This window comes from Nomascus leucogenys, chromosome 13, assembly GCF_006542625.1.
Source record: "Nomascus leucogenys isolate Asia chromosome 13, Asia_NLE_v1, whole genome shotgun sequence".
NCBI classification, from domain to species: Eukaryota; Metazoa; Chordata; class Mammalia; order Primates; family Hylobatidae; genus Nomascus; species Nomascus leucogenys.
The window spans coordinates 13,579,031-13,603,354 of record NC_044393.1 but is presented as its reverse complement, the minus strand read 5'-3'; the positions used below and the strand labels follow the sequence as shown (position 1 = coordinate 13,603,354).

Here is a 24,324-nt window from a genome sequence, read left to right as displayed (position 1 = left end):
CTCCAGCTAGGATTACTGAGGCCGGGGCCCAGGCCCTGCAGGAAAAGAGATGCGTGACTACTTTAAGGCCTTTCACTCTATGACTCAAAGGGCCGGGTGGGGGCTGGAACTCAAGGCCCTCCCGGGCCTGGAGAGCCCACGCGCCGTGGGCGGGTCTCCCGGGGTCGCCTAGGCAACGGGCGCGCGCCCCGCCCGAACCCAGAGCCCCGGAGCTGAGGAGGGAACGCGCGCTATTAGATATCTCGCGGTGCTGGGGCCACTTCCCCTAGCACCTCCCCCGGCTCCTCCCCGCGGAAGTGCTTGTCGAAATTCTCGATCGCTGATTGGTCATTCTGCTTCAGGGGCGGAGCCCCTGGCAGGCGCGGTGCGTAGTTCCGGCTGCCGGTTGACATGAAGAAGCAGCGGCGGCTAGGGCGGCGGTAGCTGCAGGGGTCGGGGCTTGCAGCGGGCCTCGGGGCTAAGAGCGCGACGCGGCCTAGAGCGGCAGACGGCGCAGTGGGCCGAGAAGGAGGCGCAGCAGCCGCCCTGGCCCGTCATGGAGATGGAAAAGGAGTTCGAGCAGATCGACAAGTCCGGGAGCTGGGCGGCCATTTACCAGGTGCGGGAGCGCCCCGGAGCGTGGCGGGCCCTTCGCTTAGGCCGCTTGAACATCCCCTCAGACCTCCAGGCCCCAGACTCCCTCTGGGTCTTGCCCTCTGCCTCGCTCCTACTGCTTGAGGATTCGATGGGACAGCGACGCAGTGCGTCGCCCCCCCCTTTGTCCCCGGGGTGGGCCTGTTTCTCGCCGCAGCCTCGGAGCCCCCTTCGATCCCCCACCTCCCTCCTGTTCTCCAGCCCGGATGATGTCTCAAGCAGGGGGACCGCCGGTCTGTGCTCTCAGCGCGAATCCCTCGCACCCCGACCCCGCCCCCTGCCTGTCCACTCTTTGTCCCCTGGGGTGATTTAGCACCCCCACTATTTCCTTTTCTGGAGTGGACCACCTCAGACTCTCTTCCTTTGTCTCCCTGGGGGAAAAGGTTACTCCCCCCGTCCCTCCTTCACCTTTCCTTTCCCCTAGTCTCAGTGTGCGTCGAGTTCCAGTGATGACAGTCCCCTTCCCCCTTTCTGTTCATTCATTTATTGGATAGGAGTTGGCGAGCTTATTCTGTGCTAGGCACCGCTTAGGTATTGGAGGTGGTGTTTGCTAATCAGGACAGACAAGATCCTAGCCTTAGTGGGGCCTAGAGTCGAATAGGGCAATCAAACACAAAAGCAAATAATTTCAGATAGTGACAGGTGCTGTGAGGAGAACGACTTCCTAACGGGGTACAGGGTGACTGTATAGAAGGCCGGCTATCTTAGAGAAGGGGATCAGGGAAGGCCTGTCAAAGGAAGAGACATTTGCTTTGTGAGCTGAACCAAGAGGAGCAGAAAGCCGTGAGAATATAGGGCTAAAGAACCTTCTAGCCAGGAGGCCTTCGGTACCCACTCCATTGGGGCCATGATATTATCCTTTCAGGCAGGTCTCAGGAAGGTTAACGTTTTAACCCTCTCTAAAATAGCATCTTTCCTCAATGAGCAGCTTAGTCTTTGGTCGTGGCAGAGATGACCTTGTCTTAGGAGTCATCTTGTGTGTTAAAAAGTTAGGAAAGTAGGGTTTCTCATATATCTATAAAACAAATAGTTAAAAACACAAAAGAGCTCTTCCTTTCACAAGCATCTGAATAAAATACATACTCCCAATTAAATGTCATTGCGGGGGTTGTGAAGATTAACTAAAACCACACTTGCACAGTATCTTAAATAAGCGATATACAGAATAGAGAGATTTTTGTTACTTGTGTAAAGGGAGACGGCAGGTGATTCTGTTTTCAGCTTATAGGCTCAAAAGGCAAATTGTGAGATCCATCAGCTGTAGTATTAAAGTCTATTTTGAGCTCCGCTTAGAAAGGAAAAAAGGTTTAAGCAGTTCTTTGGTATGCTTGACTAACAAAAGCCTTTTTTTTTTTGGCAGCCTTGATTTTCATGTGGATTTACATCAAGCTTATTTGACAGGATTCTTTTTATTTGGACTGTAGTGTGTATATTAGTTTCTGCTAGACTAATATTTCTAACCACTGTAATCTATATACTAATAAGTATGATTGATCAGTATATAAAATTTGTATGCCATATCTGGTCTCTGAATTAGTTGGATGAATTCCACAAGGGACTTTGGGAATGTGTGGACAAATTTTCTGCATCAGTTTAATGCAGTAGAGTCTAAAGTGGCTTTAAATGAAAATTGTTGGTCTGAAGTGTTGGAGTTGATTATGATACACCCCATCACAGTGGAAGCATTGTGGAGAAGTCTTTTCCACTGAAACTGACTGAGTTGACAACAAGAAATACGTATGGTAACTTAGTTCTTAGTTGAATTTTATTTCTTACAATTTTAAGCCAGAGTGGGCTGACCTGTCACCCAAGCATTGTTAAAACTGTATTCAGCATGCAACTAGCATGGAGTGTGTCAGTCTTCAGTTCATTTCCTTCATCCTTCTTAAGTTTTTCTGCCACAATTAAGCCCCACAAGTTAGTCAAGGTGTTGAGATTTTCCCTGCTTCTTAACGGATTGCCACATTCCCGGAGGTGGTTTCTTTTGGTCTTAGAGAATTGTCAGGGCCGGCTTTTCTCACCTCCACTGTATGGATATTTTTCTTTTCTTCGAAAATCTTGAAATCAGAAGCTTTTCTCCTAAGTGTAAAAGTAGCTCTTTGTCATACAATTGTAGCGTTTTCTGAAACAGAGTTCAGATGACCTTGAGTCTAAAGTGGCTAACTTTCCGAGGTGTGTATCGCTTTACCAAAACCATTATTTTTCAAGGATTCAAAGAAATGTGTTTATAATTGATAGAAAGTGGAAGTTTAAAAAAATTAGTATTTTATAGCATGTCGAAATGAGGGCAGCCTTATACAAAGTCATACTTTGAGCTTGCCTAGCCTATTGTGATTAGAGAATAATGTAATTTTTGCTTACAACTTGGTAAGCAGGTCAGTTATTCTAACTTATTTTCTGATTAGAACAAAAAGATGTAAAAACTTGAAAACTATTGGGAAAAGAACAAAGAGTGAAGAGGACTTTTGAGTGCTGAGGAATGTGGCAGCTTGGAAAACAAATTTTTTAGGCAGAGATTCTTTGCTAGGTCAGTTTGATAAAGAGCATAACCGTATTTTTAATCTTTAATGCTAATGAATAGCATAGATGCTAATAAGCATCTAGGTCTATAAAAAGTCAGCTTTGATAGTGTATATAGATGACTTTAAACATTATTTTCTAGCATTTAAACACTTTCAAATCATCTGGTTGCTTGATTGGGCCTAGCTGTCTTAAGAGGAGAGAACGAGCTCAGATGAGGAAAAGAGATTGGTTTTACTGATCTAGAATGAGAGGAGAGAGGGTTGAGTGAATGAAAAGAATAGCTCATGTGCTGCCCTCCATCTGTAGTTTCAGACGGGTTGGGTCCGGTGTTTTGCTTGTTTTCTCGTCTGTAAATTCTTTGATTCTCTGATACCATTCACTATATTTCAGTGTGAATGATTTGATTGTTTCAGATAAAGGGGACTGCAATAGTAGCTTGTGACATGAAGGCAAGATTTATTCATGTTAGAGGCAGGCTTTGTAAAATGGGCCACTCTTCCAATTGACATTTGTTTTTATAGCTGTTTTCATTATGAAATACAATCTAATGCCTGACTAGGTTAAAACCATGTTGTAACAATAGTTCACTAAAATTCCTTACTGATATACAGCTTATGTTGTTATATTCCAAAAAGATGAATATTAAAATTTGCCAATAACGTTTATTTAAATACCATTTTCTTCAGAGGAAAAAAAAACTATTTTATGCAAAGGAGAAAGATCTATACACTATGACTCACTTCACTTAAAAAAAAAAAAAAAGACTAACGGAAATGACTGGGAAGTTCTAGTCATCTTGAGTGACCCATTAGATCTAAATGTTCTTGTTTAGCCCTGGTTTGAGTGAACTAAATTTAGGTGTCTGATCAGTACTTTGGAAATGGTGTAAATGCCTTTGTAATTGTCTGGACTGATATTAGATTAACTGGGAGCACAAGTAGAAATAGTGAAGGCAAGAACTTTTTGCTATTGTTATTTGACATCACTGGCATATTTATAGGAATACTTTGGTGTTTTTGGAAGTAAGTAAACCATACCAGTGGTTCCAAAAAGTCAGCTGGGGGATAATGGTAATGCCACTTTTTCTTAGCTGCAAGTTATCTGCTGTTGCTCCTCCTCCATTTTGCATTTTATCATGAATAGCTCCTCAAAACCTATTAAAATACCTGGTATTGAATAATGTAATTGAATGTGTACTGAATTTCACGGTGGAAATGAATAAGAAATTTCCTGTGGAGGTTTTTTGACTTAGCTACTGAAATAATGGCCTTTTGTTTTGTGATTCTTTTCCTTTTCTCTTTGTTAAAGAAAACTGTCTTGTGATCTTGTAGATTACAGAATCCTTTTGGCAATTTTTGTTCCTAGCAGTGCTTTTTCTTTCTTTCTTTCTTTTAAATAGAGATGGGGTTTTGCTGTATTGCCCAGGTTGGTCTTGAACTCCTGGCTTCAAGCAATCCTCCCACCTTGGCCTCCCGAAGTTGGGATTGCAGGCGTGAGCCACCATGCCTGGCTTGCAGGTACTTTTTCTGAGGCCTGCCTGAGCCTATATATATTTTGCACAATTTGGCATTCCTCCCTACAGTGTTTATGCTGATTTGTTTCTGGTAACAACTAATACTGGCAAATCGGCTGGGTGTGTTCCTTTATGCTGCCCATGTTCAGGAAAATTGGAATTCTAGCTGGGTCATTGTTCTCAGATGATGTAGTTTGGCACCAGCCATTCCATGTTCACATTCGGAGTATCCAGGAGGGCTGGGGACTTTGGAGTAGTTGGTGATTCCCTCTGCCACATTTCATTGGTTGGTCACTATGGCATCCTTTCCACCACACTAGTAGTCTAGGTTCTCAGATGTTGCTTATGAGCCTGCAATGGTTTCTAGTTTCACACTGCAGAAATGAGTGAAACCGGTTACCTGTTAATATGGTCCCATCATCACTAGAGTAATTAATTGTTCTAAAACCAGATCTGAGTCTGTCACTCCTCTGTGTAACTACTTCTGATTCTTTCATAACACTTGTAAAGTCCAAACTCCTCTTTAGCATGGCAGCCAGCTTCCAGTCCTTCCCTCCCATGTGGCTTCCATTCTGGCCAGACAAGAAAGGGCAGCATTCTCCAAACTCATCCTCACCCTTCATTCCTCTATACCATTGCTGAGCACTTTGTTGAGGATGCCTCTCCCGTTCAATCTAGCTTGCATCTTCCAGCTCGAATGTGTGCTTCCTTGCACCAGAGTTTTGTTCCGTCACCTGTGTGTTTTCATACAAGCTGGCACATATCTCTTCTAAAGCCCTGCTGTCATTGTAGCTGCGTCTTTACAAAATTTTTTTTTTAATTTTTATAAAGTCAAGGTCTCACTATATTGCCCAGGCTGGTCTCAAATTCCTGGGCTCAAGTGATCCTCCTGCCTTGGCCTCCCAAAGTGCTGGGATTATAGGTATGAGACACTGTGCCCGGCTGTAGCTGCTACTTTATATCCCAGGTCTATCTCCAGCGGAGCCCAAGCTTCCTGAGGCCACCTGTTGTATCTTTCTCATTCATCTTGAAGTCCTCTGCTCCTGGCACAGAGTAGGTACCTAACAAGAGTTGGGATTGAATTGATGGTCAGTACTTTGCTAGCCTGATGGTATAAAGATGTACAAAACATGGTTCCTGGCTCCCATTCTAGGGGGGCAATGATGGAAACGAATAGATTAGCCCACATTAGTACCAATAGCAGAGGGTCACTCTGGGAGAAGGCCCCACCACATTTTGAGTCATGGCCTAATGAGGTAATTTAGTATTGCCTGCTGCAGTGGCTTTGGAAGAAAGGCTGGCATTCTTATCCAGTGGAAGCTGATACCACTGATTTGTTTCACAGAAGCTTTAAATATAACAATAAATTTGTGCTTGGCCTAGGGTGAACTTTACAGGCAACTTGGAGGTAATATGTTTGTCTCTCTAAGAATTGTTGAATTCCTCTGCCCTCATCCCTCCTGACTGGTTCTCACAAGCCTTCTAGTGGGCCTTTGCATGTGGTTTGTTCATAAAATACTTTTTGATTTTGGGATATAAAATATAGTTCTCCATAAAATAACGACCATTACCAAGTCTTTGATTTTTTTTTTTTTTTTAACTATAAATGGTAATGACATTCTTTGGCCTTTGATCAGACCACCCTTAGGGGCAAGAGAGTAGTTTCATGTTTTGCTTTTTCTAGCGTCTCCTGTGTCCGGGTATAGTTGTAGTCTCAGCTGTCATACTAACAGTGCTGAGTGAGTCCCTTACTTTCTTTGGGTTTTGGTTTCTCCCTTGTAAAAATGATCCTGGACTAACTGATCATTAAGTTCAGGTCAAGTAATAAAAATCCTTAATGTACTCACAAATAGAATTTAATGTTCCTGAATAATCCTTGTAAAAACTGCAGCGGTTACTCAGTTTTGTAAGGTGCGGGTGGGTACGATTAGGCTCAAAAGTTTATAGGAGCTTTGTGAGTATAGTTAACAACTCAAAAGAATGGGGTGTTTTTTCCCAAGGGGCATGAAATGTTTTTGATAAATAGAGTTCATTTGACTTAGTAATGTGGAAAATGAGTAGCCCTGACACATACGCTATGCTTTTGCAGTTTTTCTCTCAAGTAGCAATTGGGTGGCTTTTCCTGTAAAAGATAGAGGAACTGATTCTTAAGAATTTACGAAAGCTTCAACCCTAACTAGGTACGCAAAGAATAGCTGCCCTTTATGTTGTAATTTTAGGAAGAAACCTACATCTGGTCTAAGTTTCATTTGAATAATATGATAGTTTACACATCTGCCATATTTGAGAAGAAAGTACCTAAGTCTCCAGTATTTTAGAAATAATGCTTTACTTTGTGTAGAAATGGTCTTCAGAGTTTACTAGCTGCTGCCCTCTCCTTTTTCAAAGCAGCTTGACATAATCATGAGTATCTTGCTGACAGCTTGTAGATTTTGATTGTATGAAAACTGAAAATAAGACCATTTCACACGGAAGATTTCCTCCTGCCCTGAAACAGCCAAAGAAAACTGTAGCCATCAAATCTATTGATCTCTGGGCTTTGGTACAAGTCACACTACAAATAAAATAATACCAAGTACTTATAAATGATTTTCAGTCCTTTTACAGTTTTTTTTTTAATAATTTTTTTTTTTTGAGATGGGGTCTTGCTCTGTCATCCAGGCTGGAGTGCAGTGGCACAATCTTGGCTCACTGCAACCTCCACCTCCTGGGCTCAAGTGATCTTCCCACCTCAGGCTCCCAAGTAGCTGAGACTACAGGCATGTGCCATCACGCCCAGCTAATTTTTGTATTTTTCTGGAGTAGAGATGGGATTTTGCTGTGTTGCCCAGGCTGGTCTTGAACTCCTGGGCTTCAAGCCATCTGTCTGCCTCAGGCTCCCAAAGTGTTGGGATTACAGGTGTGAGCCACTGTGCCCAGCCCAGTCCTTTTTTTAAGAGAAAAACGTGTGACATGGTTTGATTTACTGAGTGCTTATGGTTTTACCAAGGCAGTAAGGTTTTATGGATACCCTATGGTAATTAGATAGAATTACTGCTCTGAAGTCAGCTGTGTAATATGGACTCAGAGTAAACATGGCAAAGGGACACTTAAGGTCTGCATTTTCTCTGGGAAATAAACATATTCTTTACTACTCTGAATCTAGTGCTGGGAAATTCTAAATCCTTCTTGAGGATTAACCACTTGTTGAAGTAAAGTTTTGGGTCCCAAGTAGGCTTGTGTCCCTGTCTCCTTCTCTTTACTTTTCAGATGTTTCTTCCTAGAGACTGAGGTATGTTTTCCTTTTACAGATGAAGAAGGAAGCCTCGGCTGTGTTTGTGGCTTTTGTGGGTGAGCAACATCACTTGCAAAGATAAGATGAGCATAGCAAAACTAGGTTTTCAAAATAATTTTTAAAACTTTCTTGGTGATTAGAAAAGGAAAACTCTTCCCTTATCTCTGTTAAGAAACGTTTTTCGACTTTTTTCCTTTCTTAATGGATCTTTTATTGGCACATCTCTTCCTTTTTCAGAATCTTACTTAAAAGTCACCACGTTAAATTACAGCAAACAGCTTAGCTAATTTTTATCCAGATGGGCCCTGGTTACAGGATTGTACACTATTGCGAATTTCTTACAGGAAAGTGAACATCAAGTAGTTATTCCAAATAGAGTTCTCTTAAGAACGTGGGTTACTTAAAAATGTCTAAGGATGAAGTCACTTCTGAATATAACTTCACTCAAGAGAACAAATAAGCAAACTGCATTTAGCATAACATGGTAAATTAGCTTTAACTCTCCTTGATGTTTGAACATTTGTCGCTGTTAACTGCTGTTTCACTTTTCAAATAATCAGGGCTTAGTTTGCTTCTGTAAGGATAAAGGAAAATACGCCTTCACTGAGTCATAAATATTTTTGTGGCTAACTTTTGCACAGAGAAAAGAGGCCTCTAAGAAGGTACCCAGTGAATTTTTTTTTCTGGGGCAGGGAGAGAATATATCATTTTTTGGTTTGTTGTTGTTGTTGTCATTGTTTTGCTTTGTTGTTTCTACTCTGATCTGAACTGTATCTTGACAGCACTTTTGAATTAAGAACATTACTATTATTGTTCTCTACTACCTGGACGCCACCTCCCTGTTGCCAGAGTGTTAAGGATCATCCTCCGAGGTGGGGTGAGGCAGAATGGGGCCAAGATCAGAAAGTTACATTAAGCCACATCAGGTTTATACAAGTACAAAACCAAATTTTTGGAGCAGTCCCCAGCATACAAGCTGGTTTAGCCACACCTGAGGGTTGCTCTTGAATATTCCTTGGGAATCCACATCCCTAGAATGCTGGGTTTCAATGGGCCCTTTAGGTACCTATCATGGTGTCATTTCTGAGCATTTCTAAATATTCCTTCATATCTTACTGACAGTTTTTCTTGAATAAATCTTAGGAATATTAGTGCCATTATCAGTATTTCATTTGGTCTGTTCACACCACAAATAACTACCCAGGTCTGCTACTTGCCCCTATTTCTCTACCTGCTAATGAAAATGCTTTTGAAAGTTTGAGTAACAATATTGGAGTGTGCACAGTGGTATTGGTAGGTTCTGTACTCATCCTTAACCACTTGTTTTCATCTTTTGTGAGCTTGAAGTTTCTCCAAAAAATTTATCACAAAACTTACCAACATAGTTAATACACTCAGAGAATCACTGAAAAAGTAGATGTAGTTTAACAAACCCAGTGCCTTTTTTTCCCCATGAATACATATTTGTCAACTAAGCCTCATTTTGCAACTTGTTCCACTACTCGAATGGTGACAAACTTTGGGTTTCCCAATAGACTTGGAAGATGTTGCTTTTGAAAGTAGGAAATAGATGGCTTTAGAAGATAGAAGAATATTTTGGTTTGAAGTGGGAGTGTGGTATGTCCTTAGCTGTCTGTGAAATGCAGCTGAAGATGGGTGTGGGCCTTCATCTGCATTTCCCATCTTCAGTTTGAGGAGGTAGTTACCCTTCTAACCACTTAAGAACTGCATGGTACATGCTGTTTTATTTCCAGGGCAAAACTGTGCTCCCGTAGTTTCCCTGGTGCTTGCCTTCACGTTAATACAGTTTCATCGTTTGGCAGTGTTTATGTGCCAGGGTCCATGTTAGAAGGAGAAAAGGTATAGTGAAGTTAAAGGGTGCAGTTGGCCTCCCACCTTTAGTTTTGTAAGTGCCTTTAAAGTTTGATTTTTGTAGGTTGATCATAAGGAAGTGATAAGTATGTTAGGTTATTTGTGGTTTGAGCTAATTTTAGTCTCTTTTTACAGCTTGCTTTGTATCCTCTGCCATTAAAACATGCTTTCTAGAAAGACAACTTTTGAATGTAGGACACAGTCTATATTCTATACTTGGCTACATTTCAAAAAATATTTTCTCAGTACTTTGGAAGTTGGACAGTTTGAAGCATAGTGACAGTATTTAAAAATCTTTTATTCCGGCCGGGCATGGTGGCTCACGCCTGTAATCCCAGCACTTTGGGAGGCCGAGGTGGGTGGATCACTTGAGGTCCAGAGTTCAAGACCGGCCTGACCAACATGGTGAAACCCTGTCTGTACTAAAAATACAAAATTAGCCGAGCGTGGTGGTACATGCCTGTTATCCCGGCTACTCAGGAGGCTGAGGCAGGACAATCGCTTGAACCTGGGAGGCGGAGGTTGCAGTGAGCCAAGATCATACCATTGCACTACAGCCTGGGTGACAAGAGTGAAACTCTGTCTCAAAAAAAAAAAAAAAAAATTCAATGATTTCTTTGCTTTGTGACACTTCTACTTTTCCAGCAAGTAAATTATATTCTTTCATACAGGTATGAAATTCTCGTTCCAAGCTAGTGGTTAAAAAGGCACAGTTGATATTAGAGGATTTTTAAAAGATTATGACCACGCCTGCAATGTACTGAAGCAAGGCTTTGCTAGGCTGTGTATAGAAAACTTTCCCCAGCCTGTGCCCTTGGTTAATAGAACATTTTGCTCCTAAGGGTAGGTGCCTGTATCTGTCTCCAGTACTGGTTAGTTTCACACAGAACAGTTGTGTTTCAGAGCTTTAGTCTCAAGCTGCCCTGCTCCCCTGAATCAGCCACCCTGAACATGTGCACTCACAGGAGGGGACATGTGAGGTCATGGAAGAAGAAGACTCAGGAAACCAGGTTTGGGTTCTGACTCTGCCTTTGACTGTTGTGGGATTTTGAGGAGTTACATCCAGGATCTGTGAAATGTAGTCATTAGACTAGACTAGACACCCATGTAGCATTACCTAGATCTAACTTTCTACTAAGACATGGTCACAGGAGGAAACCAGAGGGTGGGGTGATCTTTCTGGAAAAATTGGGGCTTCATGCCCTACTCATGCTAGATTTGGTAGCATTATATGGCTGTTCCTGATCCCCCTAATCTAAAAGTGGGACAGAACTTTAAAATTTCATATTAACTCAAAACTTAAAAAACCCATTATTTCCTTAAAAATAATAAAATGCCCTGTGGGGGCATAAGTCACATTATATTTTAAAATTCCTGAATGCCACATGGATGAATGTAGTTCCTTTTGAAATTCTTCTTTTGTCTAAAGAGGAATGTTGGATTTTGTAATTGGACTAAAAAGTCTTCCATTTGAGAGAGAAACACAGTCTGCTGCATGTTCTACCCTTGTTCAGGATAAAACCCACTAATAGCTAACATTTATTGAATTCTGTGTTGTGCCTCAGGCACTGTGCAAAGTCCTTTACATGCAGTGCTATTTATTATATACTGTCAATTGGTCTATAACAGCAGGAAATGTTTCAGGAGGACAATGAGGTCTCAGGCCCTCAGTCTTCTCCTGTGTCCTGGATTCAGCTTCACAATAGCACTATGGCAGTGTGGCCACTGCTTCAGCTTCCACATACATGGCTATGAAGACAGACAGGGGATTGTGCTAAGCCTTCCCAATTTATTAGGACATAGGAGGAGAGAGTTTGTAGTTTTTGACCTTTGCCTAGTTTTCTAACCTCTTTCCTAGATGTCACAAATTGGCCACCCACAGTCATATTTTGCTTGCTTCACACAATGTTTTTTAAAAAAGAGAAGAGTTTAATTTGTGCCATTGTTTATAAATGAATCAGGAGAAATGACATGCAACTCTGGATTCTGGCCTCTCTTGAGAAATCTGAAAATCACACCATCTGAGCTTACACTGGCAGTGGTCTGCTGGACTGAGGGACACAACTCCTTTTGGATGTACATGTGTGCGTTCCAGAGTTTACCACAGTCCCACAGTGGGTCACGCTGTCCTTGTCGGTGTACACTACCTAGCACTTGAGTTTGCAACCCCTACCCCAAGCTGAGTTTTCTCAAGCTTGATGTTAATGTTATGTGATGCTTGGCCTTGTAGGTATTTGGTATATTATCATTAGATAAAATTGAAGCAAAGGGCTAAAGGTTTGGTGGCCTGAGGGAGTGCCCTTGACAGTAAAGTCTAGGATAAAATCATTGGCCAGGTACTCCTTCCCTTCCCGCCCTTCCTCTTTACTCTTTATCCTCAGCCCCCTGCTATTTTGAGGAAGTTAGAAGCCACCACGATTTTTTCCCACCTCAGGCAACTGAGTGTGGCTGTATTTCTGTCCCATGTTCAGTTATTTCCAGGAACTATTTTTGATGACCAACTTGAAGTTACATTGGGTGGGCCTAATGGGAGCTGATAAAAGAATGACTTGACCAAATATGCTTGCACTGAGACGGCTACAAAGTAAGGTTTTTAATGACTTGCTTTGTGACTTGGTCAGGAGTGATACCATTTGTCATGTGTCTAACTTCATGACTAAATGGTTGCTCTACCTTAACCTCATAGCTATAATAAAAGAAAATAAATACATAGGTTGCAGGGAGGAATGTATCTTGTTAAAGGTCTCTCCCTTTTAGCAACAAAAGTACATATTATGTTGTAGAACATGCTTTTTCTTTGATCCTTCTTGAACACCTGTTACTCTATAGAGGTATGTTGTGTATGGCAAATTAGAACAAGCAGTAGATAGGGATGATTCTTTACCATTATAACCCAGTCAAGGTCTTTGTCCTAAGTTTTGTACCTTTCTCCAAAGGGAAAGGTATTTGTATTTATTTATTTATTTTTGAGGCAGAGTTTTGCTGTTGTTGCCCAGGCTGGGGTGCAATGGCACAATCTCGGCTCACTGTAACATCCGCCTCCCAAGTTCAAGTGATTCTCCTGCCTCAGCCTCCCGAGTAGCTGGGATTACAGGCGCCTGCCACCATGCCCGGCTAATTTTTTTTTTTTTTTTTTTTTTGGTATTTTTAGTAGAGATGGGGTTTCATCATGTTGGCCAGGCTGGTCTTGAACTCCTGACCTCAGGTGATCCACCCGCCTCAGCCTCCCAAACTGTTGGGATTACAGGCATCAGCCACTGCCTCCGGCCAGGTATTTGTATTTTTAATCTCTATGCCTTACTGTCTCAAATCAGGAGGATTTGGTGATTTATTGAATGTGGGGGAAGGGGAAGAAGAGGGAATGGGAGGAATGTTCCAGATTAGGGAAATAGATAGCTAGATGGAAGATGCAGCCCCTCACCAAGGTGGGGACACAGGAAAAGGAACGTGTGCAAAGAAGATGGTGATCTGGTTGTGAACATGTTGATAGAGGACGTCCAGGGAAGCATCTGGTAGGTGGTGGGATGTTTAAATATGGAACATTCGGAGAATGCTCCGAAGCTTCAGAGAACCCTTCCCAAAAGGACAAAACCAGCTCAGTGTTTTAGCACTCCGGGATCATATGGCATGACAGCATGGCTGCTTTATACTTTTTTGTGTGTGTGAAATTAAAACCAACCACTCAGGACCAATTTATCTGAAGCTTTTTGTCCATCTTTCATTTGCTTTTCTAGTCTAGATTGTAAGCCCCTTGCAGCCAGTGTCCATTGATTCAGTCATTCAACAAATAATACATGAAAAGCTACTGGGTACCAGGCTCTGTGCTGGGCAGTCGGGATACGTGGTGAGGAAGACAAACTTGGTCCCTGCCCTTAGGAAGTTCAGTAGTCCAGCAGACAAAGTGGCTGAATAAAGATAATCTCAGCTCACAGTGATAAGAGCTCTTACAGGCCTAGGCTCCAGGTGCTGTGGGGATGCCCAGGAAAAGGTATCTAATTGGGATTGGGAGCAGGCAAAACAAATAAAAGATAGTGTATAAAGGTAGTATCTAGTTGAAGTTCTGAAGGGCAAGGAAGAGTGAGCCTGTATGTTCTCTGAGCCTCTCCCTAATCTAGGATTCACTTCTTGTCCATCTCTGTTCATATTGTCACCTAGGCTTGAAAGGGTAAGATCATATTTCACTTCCTTCCTCTTTGGTCTTAACCTTTCTCCGCTACCCCCTCACACAATGCATATGCATTATTCTCTTATTGTATATATTTTTCCTCTCTTCCTTTTTATGTTTCCTCTGCCATTACTTTTAACCTTGACTGCCATATGGCCTCTAAATGCTTCCAGAAGGGTAGCCTAGTGGAGGTTATTCCATCATGTTCTTGAGCTCATGCGACCAGATAGTGAAGGCGTCTGGGTAGGTGTCTTCTCCAGGAGGGTGATATTTGTTTCATTGTAAATTTCGTAGCCCTAGAACACCAACAACAGTGCACAGTAATTAGTAGGCAGACAGTACAGGATTCATTGAAGTGAAGTGATAACTTTTATCCAAGTATGTATGCAGATAATCTTTGATTTGTACAAAAAGAAATTATATTTTAATATGTAAAGATTTTTTAAAAGAATCTTCAAGTTTTAGCCTTCCCACTAGGAATGTATCGAAAACATGTGCCTAGCTCACTGACTTGCAGCCGCCACTATGAGAATAAAGGTCTCATTTAGTTGTTGTGAATTTTTAAGGGATATTTTCAATGATGTTAGTTGGTTTATCCCATTATGTGTTTTTTTTTTTTTTTTTTTTTTTGAGACGGACTCTCACTCTGTCTCCCAGGCTGGAGTGCAGTGGCGCAGTCTCGACTCACTGCAACCTCCACCTCCCGGGTTCAAGCGATTCTGCTGTCTCAGCCTCCTAAGTAGCTGGGATTACAGGTGCCTGCCACTACACCCAGCTAATTTTTGGGATTTTTAGTAGAGACAGGGTTTCACCATGTTAGTCAGGCTGGTCTCGAACTCCTGACCTCATGATCCACCCGCCTTGGCCTCCCAAAGTGCTGGGATTACAGGCGTGAGCAACTGTGCCCAACCTGTGTGGTCTTGTTAGCAATTCTCAGTACACAGATAGCTTTGAGTGATTCTTTCAAGTCAAGTACCTTATTAAAAAACTCAAGTGTACTGATAATTATCTTACTTTTAACTGGCTGAGTGATAAGACTGAATTTTTAGGCACTGTAACACTTCAGATATGATTACACATTCTGATATTTTTATGGTAATTTATATTTATTTTTGAGATGGAGTTTCGTTCTTGCTGCCTAGGCCGGAGTGCAATGGCACGATCTCGGCTCACTGCAACCTCCGCCTCCCAGGTTCAAGCGATTCTCCTGCCTCAGCCTCCTGAGTAGCTGGGATTACAGGCACCTGCCACTACACCCGGCTAATTTTTGGTATTTCTAATAGAGACAAGGTTTCACCATGTTGGCCAGGGTGGTCTCGCACTTCTGACCTCTGGCGATCCGCCCGCCTCAGCCTCCCAAAGTGCTGGGATTACAGGCGTGAGCCACCGCACCTGGCCTGGTTACTTAAATTTAAATACAAACATTATGTTGATTAATTCTGAATGATTTCCTGATTGCTCCCCGTTTACCATTCACACATTTATTAAATTCTTCCCTTGCCATATAGAAGCAGTCTCTCTGCCATATATGCCACATAGATAGCAGAACTAGCTGTCTGCAAACCATTGAAATTGTGAAAACATCTCCCCTTTTTTCCTGTTTCTAATTCTAGCTATGAGGATTATATATAGAAGTAGTCCTGGATTTGATTTTTTTTTAATAGTTGTTGACTACAAATCATTTAAACGTCTGAAAGGGGAAAGGTTTTACTTAAAAATGGGTGACAAAGGAGAATAAAAAGGTATTTTGACTATTTTTTTGAATGGTGAGGAGATTTTTTTTTCTCCTACTAGTTTTCTTTTGGAGTCATTTATGTGGCACTGAGTGGATACCATGGAACATGTGGCAGAAGTAGATGTATGGGGTAAAAGAACCATAGTTCATAAGCTCCTTGACAGAATCACTGAAGTGTAGCCATTATATGGCCACACTGTTGCAGGGGGAGGCAGCGGTTTTGAAGAAGGGGATGAGGAATAATGAGTGATAAAAAGGCATCCTGGATAGAAGACCAAACTCTGGAGAAGACCCCAGTTTGTTGATTATGCTTTTGTTTTCTGATTTGCTGAGGAGAGTGAAAATGCCTGAGGGGTGCGGGGGAGCACATAGGGTGTGTGTGTGTGTGTGTGTGTGTGTGCACGTGCAGATTCTCTCTTTCACTGTATGTATTTGTATGCATGTATGTATCTTAGGACTTAAGCTTTCTAGTCAGTAAATTGCCATAGTGGGGAATTGCTTAATTGCTTGCCTTCTGTTATTGTATTTCATTTAATTTTATTTTTAATGATTTTTTTGGTGGGGTACAGGGTCTTACTATGTTGTCCAGGCTGGTCTTGAACTCCTAAACCCAAGTGATCCTCCCACCTCGGGCTCCCAAAATGCTGGGATTACAGGTGTGAGCCACCATGCCCAGCTTAGTTGTATTTTAAATGGGCCCATTTGTAGCACTCCCTACTCCCCTTAGTTTACCTGGCTCACAACCTGTCTTTCCATTTCAAGGCTTCTGTCACCCCTGGCCCATGTCAGTGCATTTGGGCAGCCCACCCAGCGTCATCACTTCATGTCCCAGGGAACTTCCTGTTCCTCTCTTCCAGCTATTTCCCTCCCTGGCTGTTGAGATAGTCTCTACCTTTGACCTATTGTTAAGCTCAGACCTTTTGCTCTCTAGTTACAGCCTGTGTGCTGCCAGATTCCCTCGCTCAGTTACTTTCTCTAGTTTGGGTTTTCTCCTTCATTCAGATTTCCAGCTGTTTCTCTCTTCCCGCCACCGCAGCCTCCTCACTTCCCTCCTTATGCAGCTGAGACTGTGGTCAGTCACTTTAGATGCTGCCTCTCCACTGTACTTGTGTCCATCTTCTTACCTACCACCTCTAGCCCTGGAGCAGGCTCGTCCCCTGTCTTTGTCTTCTTGGGCCCAGGCTCCTAAGTGCTGCTGGAAAAAAAAATCTACCAGTATTGAGCCCCTAGAAATCCAGTCTTTAATCCCAAATCTGTCTCCCCCAGCATCTGGCCATCAGATCTAAAGCTTATTTGCCATCCTTTCCACCTCATTTCTCTCACAGGGGAAAAGGAGCCTTTGCTCCTAGAGTCTGCACTCCTGACCCCTTCCCATCTCGCCTGTTCAAGGCATCTTGCAATAAGGGGTTGGTGACTCTCTGAAGAATGGATCCCAGGCCCTCCCTGTTATCAGCTTATGTATGCCAGTTCAACATTCTCAGCTTCCTCCAGCCAAGACTGCCTCTCCAGCCACTGCTTTATACTCTCCTCTGGCTGAAATTTTTGAAGTAAATAGGTCACTGTGCCCATCGTTCATCTTCCAGTCACTCTGTGTGTTTATCTTCCAGGGAAGTGAGGCTCTATGCTACCAAGCCACTGAAATAATTTTTTTTTTTTTTTTTTTTTTTTTTCCAGACAGAGTCTTGCTCTGTCACCCAGGCTGGAGTGCAGTGCCGCAGTCTTGGCTCACTGCAACCTCTGCCTCCCGGCTTCAAGTGATTCTTCTGCCTCAGCCTCCCGAGTAGCTGGGATTACAGGTGCCTGTCATCACGCCAGGCTAATTTTTTGTATTTTTGGTAGAGATGGGGCTTCACCATGTTGGCCAGGCTTGTTGGCCATGTTGGCATGTTGACCATGTTGGCATGTTGACCATGTTAGCCAGGCTAGCCTCAAGTGATCCACCCACGTCAGCCTCTCAAAGTACTGGGATTACAGGTGTGAGCCACCGCACCTGGCCTGAAATAATTCTTGACAAGATCTGCTTCCTTGTTACTAATACAGTGGATATTTTGCGTCCTAATTTTAATGCAGTTCAGTGTGGTAGACTTGTATTTGCTTATTGAATATTCTCTTCCCTGTTTTAATAACTATTTTTTCCTTTTCTTTTGTATCTCCTGCTTCTCTAGCTAGTCCTAAACCTCACTCGTCGGTGTCTTCTCTCTTTGTTCCTGAACTTGAGGAGTTCCTACAGGGTTTACCCCATCTGCTGCTTTCATTTAGCCCTTTTGTTCTTTTTGAGCCATCTGATTCACTCACCCAAGAAGTAGCATTGGCCCTTGTATTCAGAGTGTGCACACATACACCGTGCACTATGGGACAGCCTTCAGAGGCACTTTGTTCCTGAAATTGTGGTGGTCTTTGTCTCTCATGGAGCCTTGCATATGCTGTTTCCTCTGCCTGGAATATCCTACCTTCTACTTAACTGATTCTTGTTCTACTTTCCAGTCACATTTTGTACATTTCTTTTGGGATGCTTTCTCTGATTTCCCCTTTCCACAGGTCCAAGTCAGGTGCCTCGTCTAGGTACTCCCATGGCCCTCTAAAGGCCTCCTTTCATAGCACCATGTCTGAGTATAGTGTAATAACATGCATTGCTCTGTAATAGACTGTTTACTTACCTATTGCCAAGTAATCTATCAAATCTTATAAAGGGCGAGGCTGCTTTTGTTCTAGTCATTTGTATCTCTTAGTACCCAATATAGTGTTTGGCATATAGAAAATACCCAACAAGGCCAGTCGCGGTGGCTCACACCTGTAATCCCAGCACTTTGGGAGGCTGAGGCGGGCGGATCACTTGAGGTCAGGAGTTTGAGACCAGCCTGGCCAACATGGTGAAACCCTGTCTCTACTAAAAATACAAAAATTAGCCAGGCGTGATGGCGGGTGCCTGTAGTCTCAGCTACTTGGGAGGCTGAGGCAGGAGAATCACTTGAACTGGGGAGGTGGAGGTTGCAGTGAGCTGAGATCACTCCACTGCACTCCAGCCTGGGTGACAGAGTGAGACTCCATCTAAAAAAAAAAAAAAGAAAATACCCAATAAGTAGTTCCTGAATAAATAGATGCGAACGCTGTTTAGAAGGTTCATGAATTGGAAACTGTGATTGCTAGGGAGGCTTTGAGTTTATGGTATTGTATTGAACCATGTGTTACCCAGGATCAATTTAGATTTTACACTTTGTTTTCTCTGTTCCTTTTTATATTAATTTTCTATATGTGGTGTTTTCCCCCCGTGAGATTGTATACCATTTCTCAGTGAGAACTGTGTGTAATGCTTGGTGGCTTCCTCACGGTGCCTTGCATGGAATTGGACTTCATTTCAGTGGATCTAATCCCAGTTATGTTAATGCTCGATGGAGCTAAGTCTCATCTCAAAGCAGTCCATGTCTTCATCAGCTGGCCCTGCCTCCATGCCCTGCACAGACCATGCCACTCTGGAGAGGTAGTTTCCCTGTGGTTTATTAGTCTTGTGTTCCAGCGTGCTGGCCAACTATGAGAGACATCAGTGGTATGAGAGAGTCTCTCTCATTCAAACTTCGTAGGTTTTGTAGCTGGGACTGACCAGTGCTGACAGGAAATAGAGGCATTTATTAAAAGCCAGAGATGAAATTTTCAACTTGCAGGAAGCAAAGCTCTTGTTAGCATATGATTTTGTGGTGGGTTTGGTAGTCCAGTATAAAAGTAAAAACTGGATGACCATGGGAGGAGCATGCTTGGGTCTCCAAAGTTAGATCATTTTTCCTAAGTAATTTAATTTGTCTTTAGACTTTTACTGGTTTGGAATTTCCTGAGATTTTGATCTTGCCAGAAAGTTTATAGCAAAAGTTCTGAGCAGATGACACTTTTGCATCTGAAACCAATCATTGTTTTTGTTTTTAACTTTTTTCTTAATGTATTATCCTTAGTTCAGCCCTGAAGATTATTCTATTAGTTGTGGATCTCAACTTTCCCCCCATCTCCTGGATCTTTGTGAAATGAATGGTATTATTTGAATAGAGAAGGAAGATATAAACATAAACTTAGTCAAAAACTTGTTCTTGACTAGGCAAGTTGGGCTTTATAGCTTTGAGTTGATGACATGTCTATTCTTGTGAAAAAGGGATTTTTAGGGTTGGTTTGGCTTCTTGTTATATTTGATTTATTATTATTATCATTATCATTATTTTTGAGACAGAGTCTCGCTCTGTCGCCCAGGCCGGAGTGCAGTGGCTCAATCTCGGCTCAGTGCAACCTCCGCCTCCCAGGTTCAAGCGATTCTCATGCCTCAGCCTCCGGAGTAGCTGGGATTACAGGTGGGCGCCACTACACCTGGCTAATATTTGTATTTTTAGTAGGGACAGGGTTTCACCATGTTGGCTAGGCTGGCCTTGAACTCCTGATCTCAGGTGATCTGCCTGCCTTGGCCTCCCAAAGTGCTGGGATTACAGGCGTGAGCCACTGTGCCTGGCAGGGAGTCTTATAGAAGCTGTTGTGGACAGTGTGGGAAGTAGTGAGCCTTTGTATTCCAGTATGCTGGGCTCCACCGTGCTTGCTCTGGCCCCCCCAGTCGCTCTCTGTGTGTTACTGAGTCCCCACCCACAGCCATACTTTTGTCCTGCTTCTCTCCTTACCATCCTTTCCCCGCATGGCCACCACAGCTACCACTAGCAATTACTGACATATGGGATCTTAGGGCTACTTCCCTATAAGGCTGCAGGGCATGTGGTGTTGGCTACGCACATGGTAACCATGGTAGCCCTGTGGTTCTCCACATGTGCGCCTTGTGACCTGGGATTGGCTGCAGACTAGTAATAAACTGCGTCTTCTGGTATCAAATCTGTCTGTAGTTGTACTTTCTACCTCTGTATTTAAGGGGAGATCTGTAACCTACCAATGCCAGTTGAAGAGGATGGATGATAGAGATGTTAATAAACAGCTGAAAAACTACCTACAATAGCCAGCAAAATAGAACAGCATGTTTTTGTGGCAAAACTTTGTGTCCATGAGTTTGTTTTTTAAATATCCTCATATAATCTGTTTTAAATCGAGAGGCTTTGGGTAAAAGCCATGGCTAGTCTTATGTGTCAGGGAGTACCTAGCTTGTGAGGTTCAAGTTTATTATTTACAGAGTGTCCCCTTAAATCTTCTTTGGGTCGGTTCAGAGAATGATGCTCAGATGGACTTTTTTGGCTGACATGGAGTCAAAATGGTAATCAAGCATGAAAGTACAGACAGTCCTTAATGCACAAATGTGTCATGCTTGAAAAGTTGGAAAGTTGGTTTTCTGGAGCTCTGATTGTATTTTCCTGTAGAATCCGTGCTGTGAATGGTGGTTAAATCCCAAATAAGTCCGTAGAACCTATATAATCTGGCACATACCTGCAGTATTCCAATTAATATGTAATTCCCCCATAGAACTATGATAATGATTTCTATGTATGGTATTTAATATTATACATAATAATGATCGTATGAATAAAAAACATTCTGGGCTCCATGTGGACGATGGGGTGTGTGTGTGTGTGTGTGTCTGTCTGTGTGTGGGTGGGTATGTATTCATAGATCCCTTTTCCTGCAATCCTGGCACTGGAATTGGTTTTATCATTTCCAATTGAGTTTCATTCCCATGAATTTTGGAGTACAGACTGGGTTCAGGGATGCAGGGCATAGATTAGAGCCCTGAGAAATAGGATTAGGCTGGAATTGCTGGGGTGGAGATCAGTAGCTTCCAGGAACACTTTTTGGGCCTGGCTGTCTTCATTATCCCCTTTTGTTTTCTCCTGGGGTCTGCAGGTATTGCCATTTTGTTCCTCTAATACCACTTTTTTTTTTTTTTTTTTTTTTTGCTTTTGACCAGGGTTTTTGCCTCTGGTCTACAACTAAATATCCTGTCAGATTCTCCTGATTTTGAAATAAATATATAGTTTTTTTTTGAGGTGTTCTAGCGAATTTCTAAATCTAAATGTTGTGGCAGAGTTATTACATACTAATTTTGCTATGAGAGGTTGTAGAATCCCAGATGACTAATCTTGTAAACTGTACACGCATTTCCATCTAATTCTCCGTTGTATATCATGTTGCAGAAAATAACAGCCTCTAGAGTTTACATTGCCTCCCTTGACTATATTTCTTATTTAAGATTAGTTTTCAGATAAGACCTTTTCATGGCAGTACATAACTGTACAGAGGGCTTCCAACTTGTCTTGGGAGCTCTCATCTCTGGGAGACATCACATTACACACTGCCCCCCCACCCCCTGCCCCCAGCCTGGATGCACTCAGCCTGTACCGCATTTCTGTCCTCAGCCAAACGCTGCTGAAATGCAAGAGCATTCGATTGCTAGCCGATGAAGATGCAGACTAAGGGATTTCCATGTAGAAGCCCGTTCTTTTCAACTGGCTCTTTTCAGCTGGCTCGTCGAGAGCTGGAGGCCCCTTGCTTGTTCACATGAGGCTTTTTGTCCCTAACTTGGTGGCTGCTGTTTCACTTCTCAGCAGAAAGGGGCACCCTTGCCCCCCCCCCAGAAAGGAAGATTTGATATACCACTTCTGAAAGGTTCAGTCTGGCATCACTCTAACCAAGAAGATAGGTCAGGTGAGGCTGGAGGTGGAACAGGGCTGCTCCCTAGAACTCCAGATTGTTCCACAAGTGCCTTCTGGCAGAGAATGATGGAAGCTTCCGTGATTTTTTTTTCTCCTTAATAGTTATGAGCACAGAAGAGGAGCAGGTTGGCTGTAGAAGCTGTCGTATTTTTTATTTTTGTTTTTGAGATGGAGTCTTGCTCTCTTGCCCAGGCTGAAGTGCAATGGCGCGATCTCAGCTCACTGCAACCTCTGCCTCCCAAGTTCAAGCGATTCTCCTGCCTCAGCCTCCTGAGTAGCTGGGAATTACAGGCATGCACCACCATGCCCAGCTAATTTTTGTATTAGAGACAGGGTTTCACCATGTTGGTCAGTCTGGTTTCGAACTCTTGACCTCATGATCTGCCCACCTCAGCCTCCCAAAGTGTTGGGATTACAGGTGTTAGCCACTGCACCCGGCCGAAGCTGTCATATTAAATAGCACTTTCTGCTTTTAGCAAATTTAATCCAAATGAGACTTTAGATTTTCTTGCTCTGACTTACCAGCAGTTCCTTGAAACACGTTTAATTATTTTTGCCAGAAAATCACTCAAGCACTTATGCTATTTTTTTACCCTGTGAAAATATGCTACATTATTTTAAAATATATCAGAATTCAGTTACCCATAGGATTTTATGTGTTTTCTAATGTATTCTGTAAGCTTTCTGCTGCTTTTGTTTGGAGGGTGTATTTTGTAATGTAGAGGACTGCTTTATCTGCTTGTAAGCTTGATTTTTGTTTTTACTGTAATGCTTTTTTTCTTTTGCTGTATTGAGAAATACATTGAGTAATTATAAAGTCAATGGCATGTTTATAAGTTAATATTTGTATCTATTCCTTAGTTACTCTAACTCAAAACCTAAAGTAATGTTCAATTCTAGTTTACTCTGACATCCAGTTGACTGCCAAGTCCTCCAACTTAATTCTTATCCTTTTTTTTAAAGAGACGTGGTCTTGCTTTGTCACCCGGGCTGGAGTGCAGTGGTGCAATCATAGCATACTGTAACCTCAAATTCCTGGGCTCAAATGATCCTCCCACGTCAGCCTCTGGAGTAGCTGGGGCTACAGGCTCATGCTACCATGCCCAGCTAACTTTCTATTTTTATTTTTTGTAGAGACAGAGTCTCACTACGTTGCTCAGGCTGGTCTTGAACTCCTGGCTTCAGGCGGTCCTCCTATATTGGCCTCCCAAAGTGCTGGGATTACAGGCCCAATTTTATTCTTGGGATGTATGTCTGAAACACTTTCCTTCACTTCCTTCCTATGCCTTAGTTCAGGCCCTTCTCATCTGTGGTCTTCAAAGTCGCCTTCAGCTGGTTCAGGTCCTTCCTTTCTGCTGTATCTTTCATGGGAGAACATGTGATGTATCACCGTCCTTCTTGAAAACTTCTATTCCCCATTGATGAGGGTGTTACCTCCAGATTGCTAACACAGGTGCTGAAGGCAAGTCTGGATAAAGGCACTCCCTTGATCTCCTGGCCAGGCCCCGTACACCTGCAGCACATGCTCCACATTCTGTCTTTACTGATGCTATGTCTTTTGCCTGTGGAGCCACCCACCATTCTGTTCATAGCCCCTGCCTCAGTGGAGCGCGTGCTTCCCTCTTCCTACACTGAGCTGTCCTTTCTATTGAATCCCCCCTTTTTTGTGGTATGGGAAATATTTTATTATGAATACTCTTTCTCTGTTGCCTCTGTGATCACATTAACTTTGCCCTAATTCGCCTTAGGACTCCATCTGCCTAGGGGAAAGTTAGGATTTGGTTACAGAAAGCAAGCTGCTAGAAAGAACAGTGTTTAGCTTCTGACAGGCAAAATAGGATTTTGCAGCATGCTCTTCCTTTTTAATGCTTAGGCATTTTATATGAATTAATATTTTTATTTGGTTGCTTATACATTACTTTCTTTTTAGCTAGAATGTGAACCCTATAGGAACATGGGATTGCCTTTCACATCTTTGTATCCTCAGTACCT

General features: G+C 42.7%; 1 protein-coding gene across 1 annotated transcript in view; it reads left to right on the top strand.

Moving 5' to 3' along the window:
• Positions 1 to 330: 330 nt before the first annotated feature.
• PTPN1 (protein tyrosine phosphatase non-receptor type 1) overlaps positions 331 to 24,324 on the top strand; it is a 71,738-nt gene continuing 47,744 nt past the window's right edge. Inside the window, exon 1 of the mRNA XM_030825424.1 lies at positions 331 to 598. Within this exon, the coding sequence (XP_030681284.1) occupies positions 536 to 598 (63 nt within the window). The 5' untranslated portion in view covers positions 331 to 535. The remainder of the gene's footprint in view (positions 599 to 24,324) is intronic.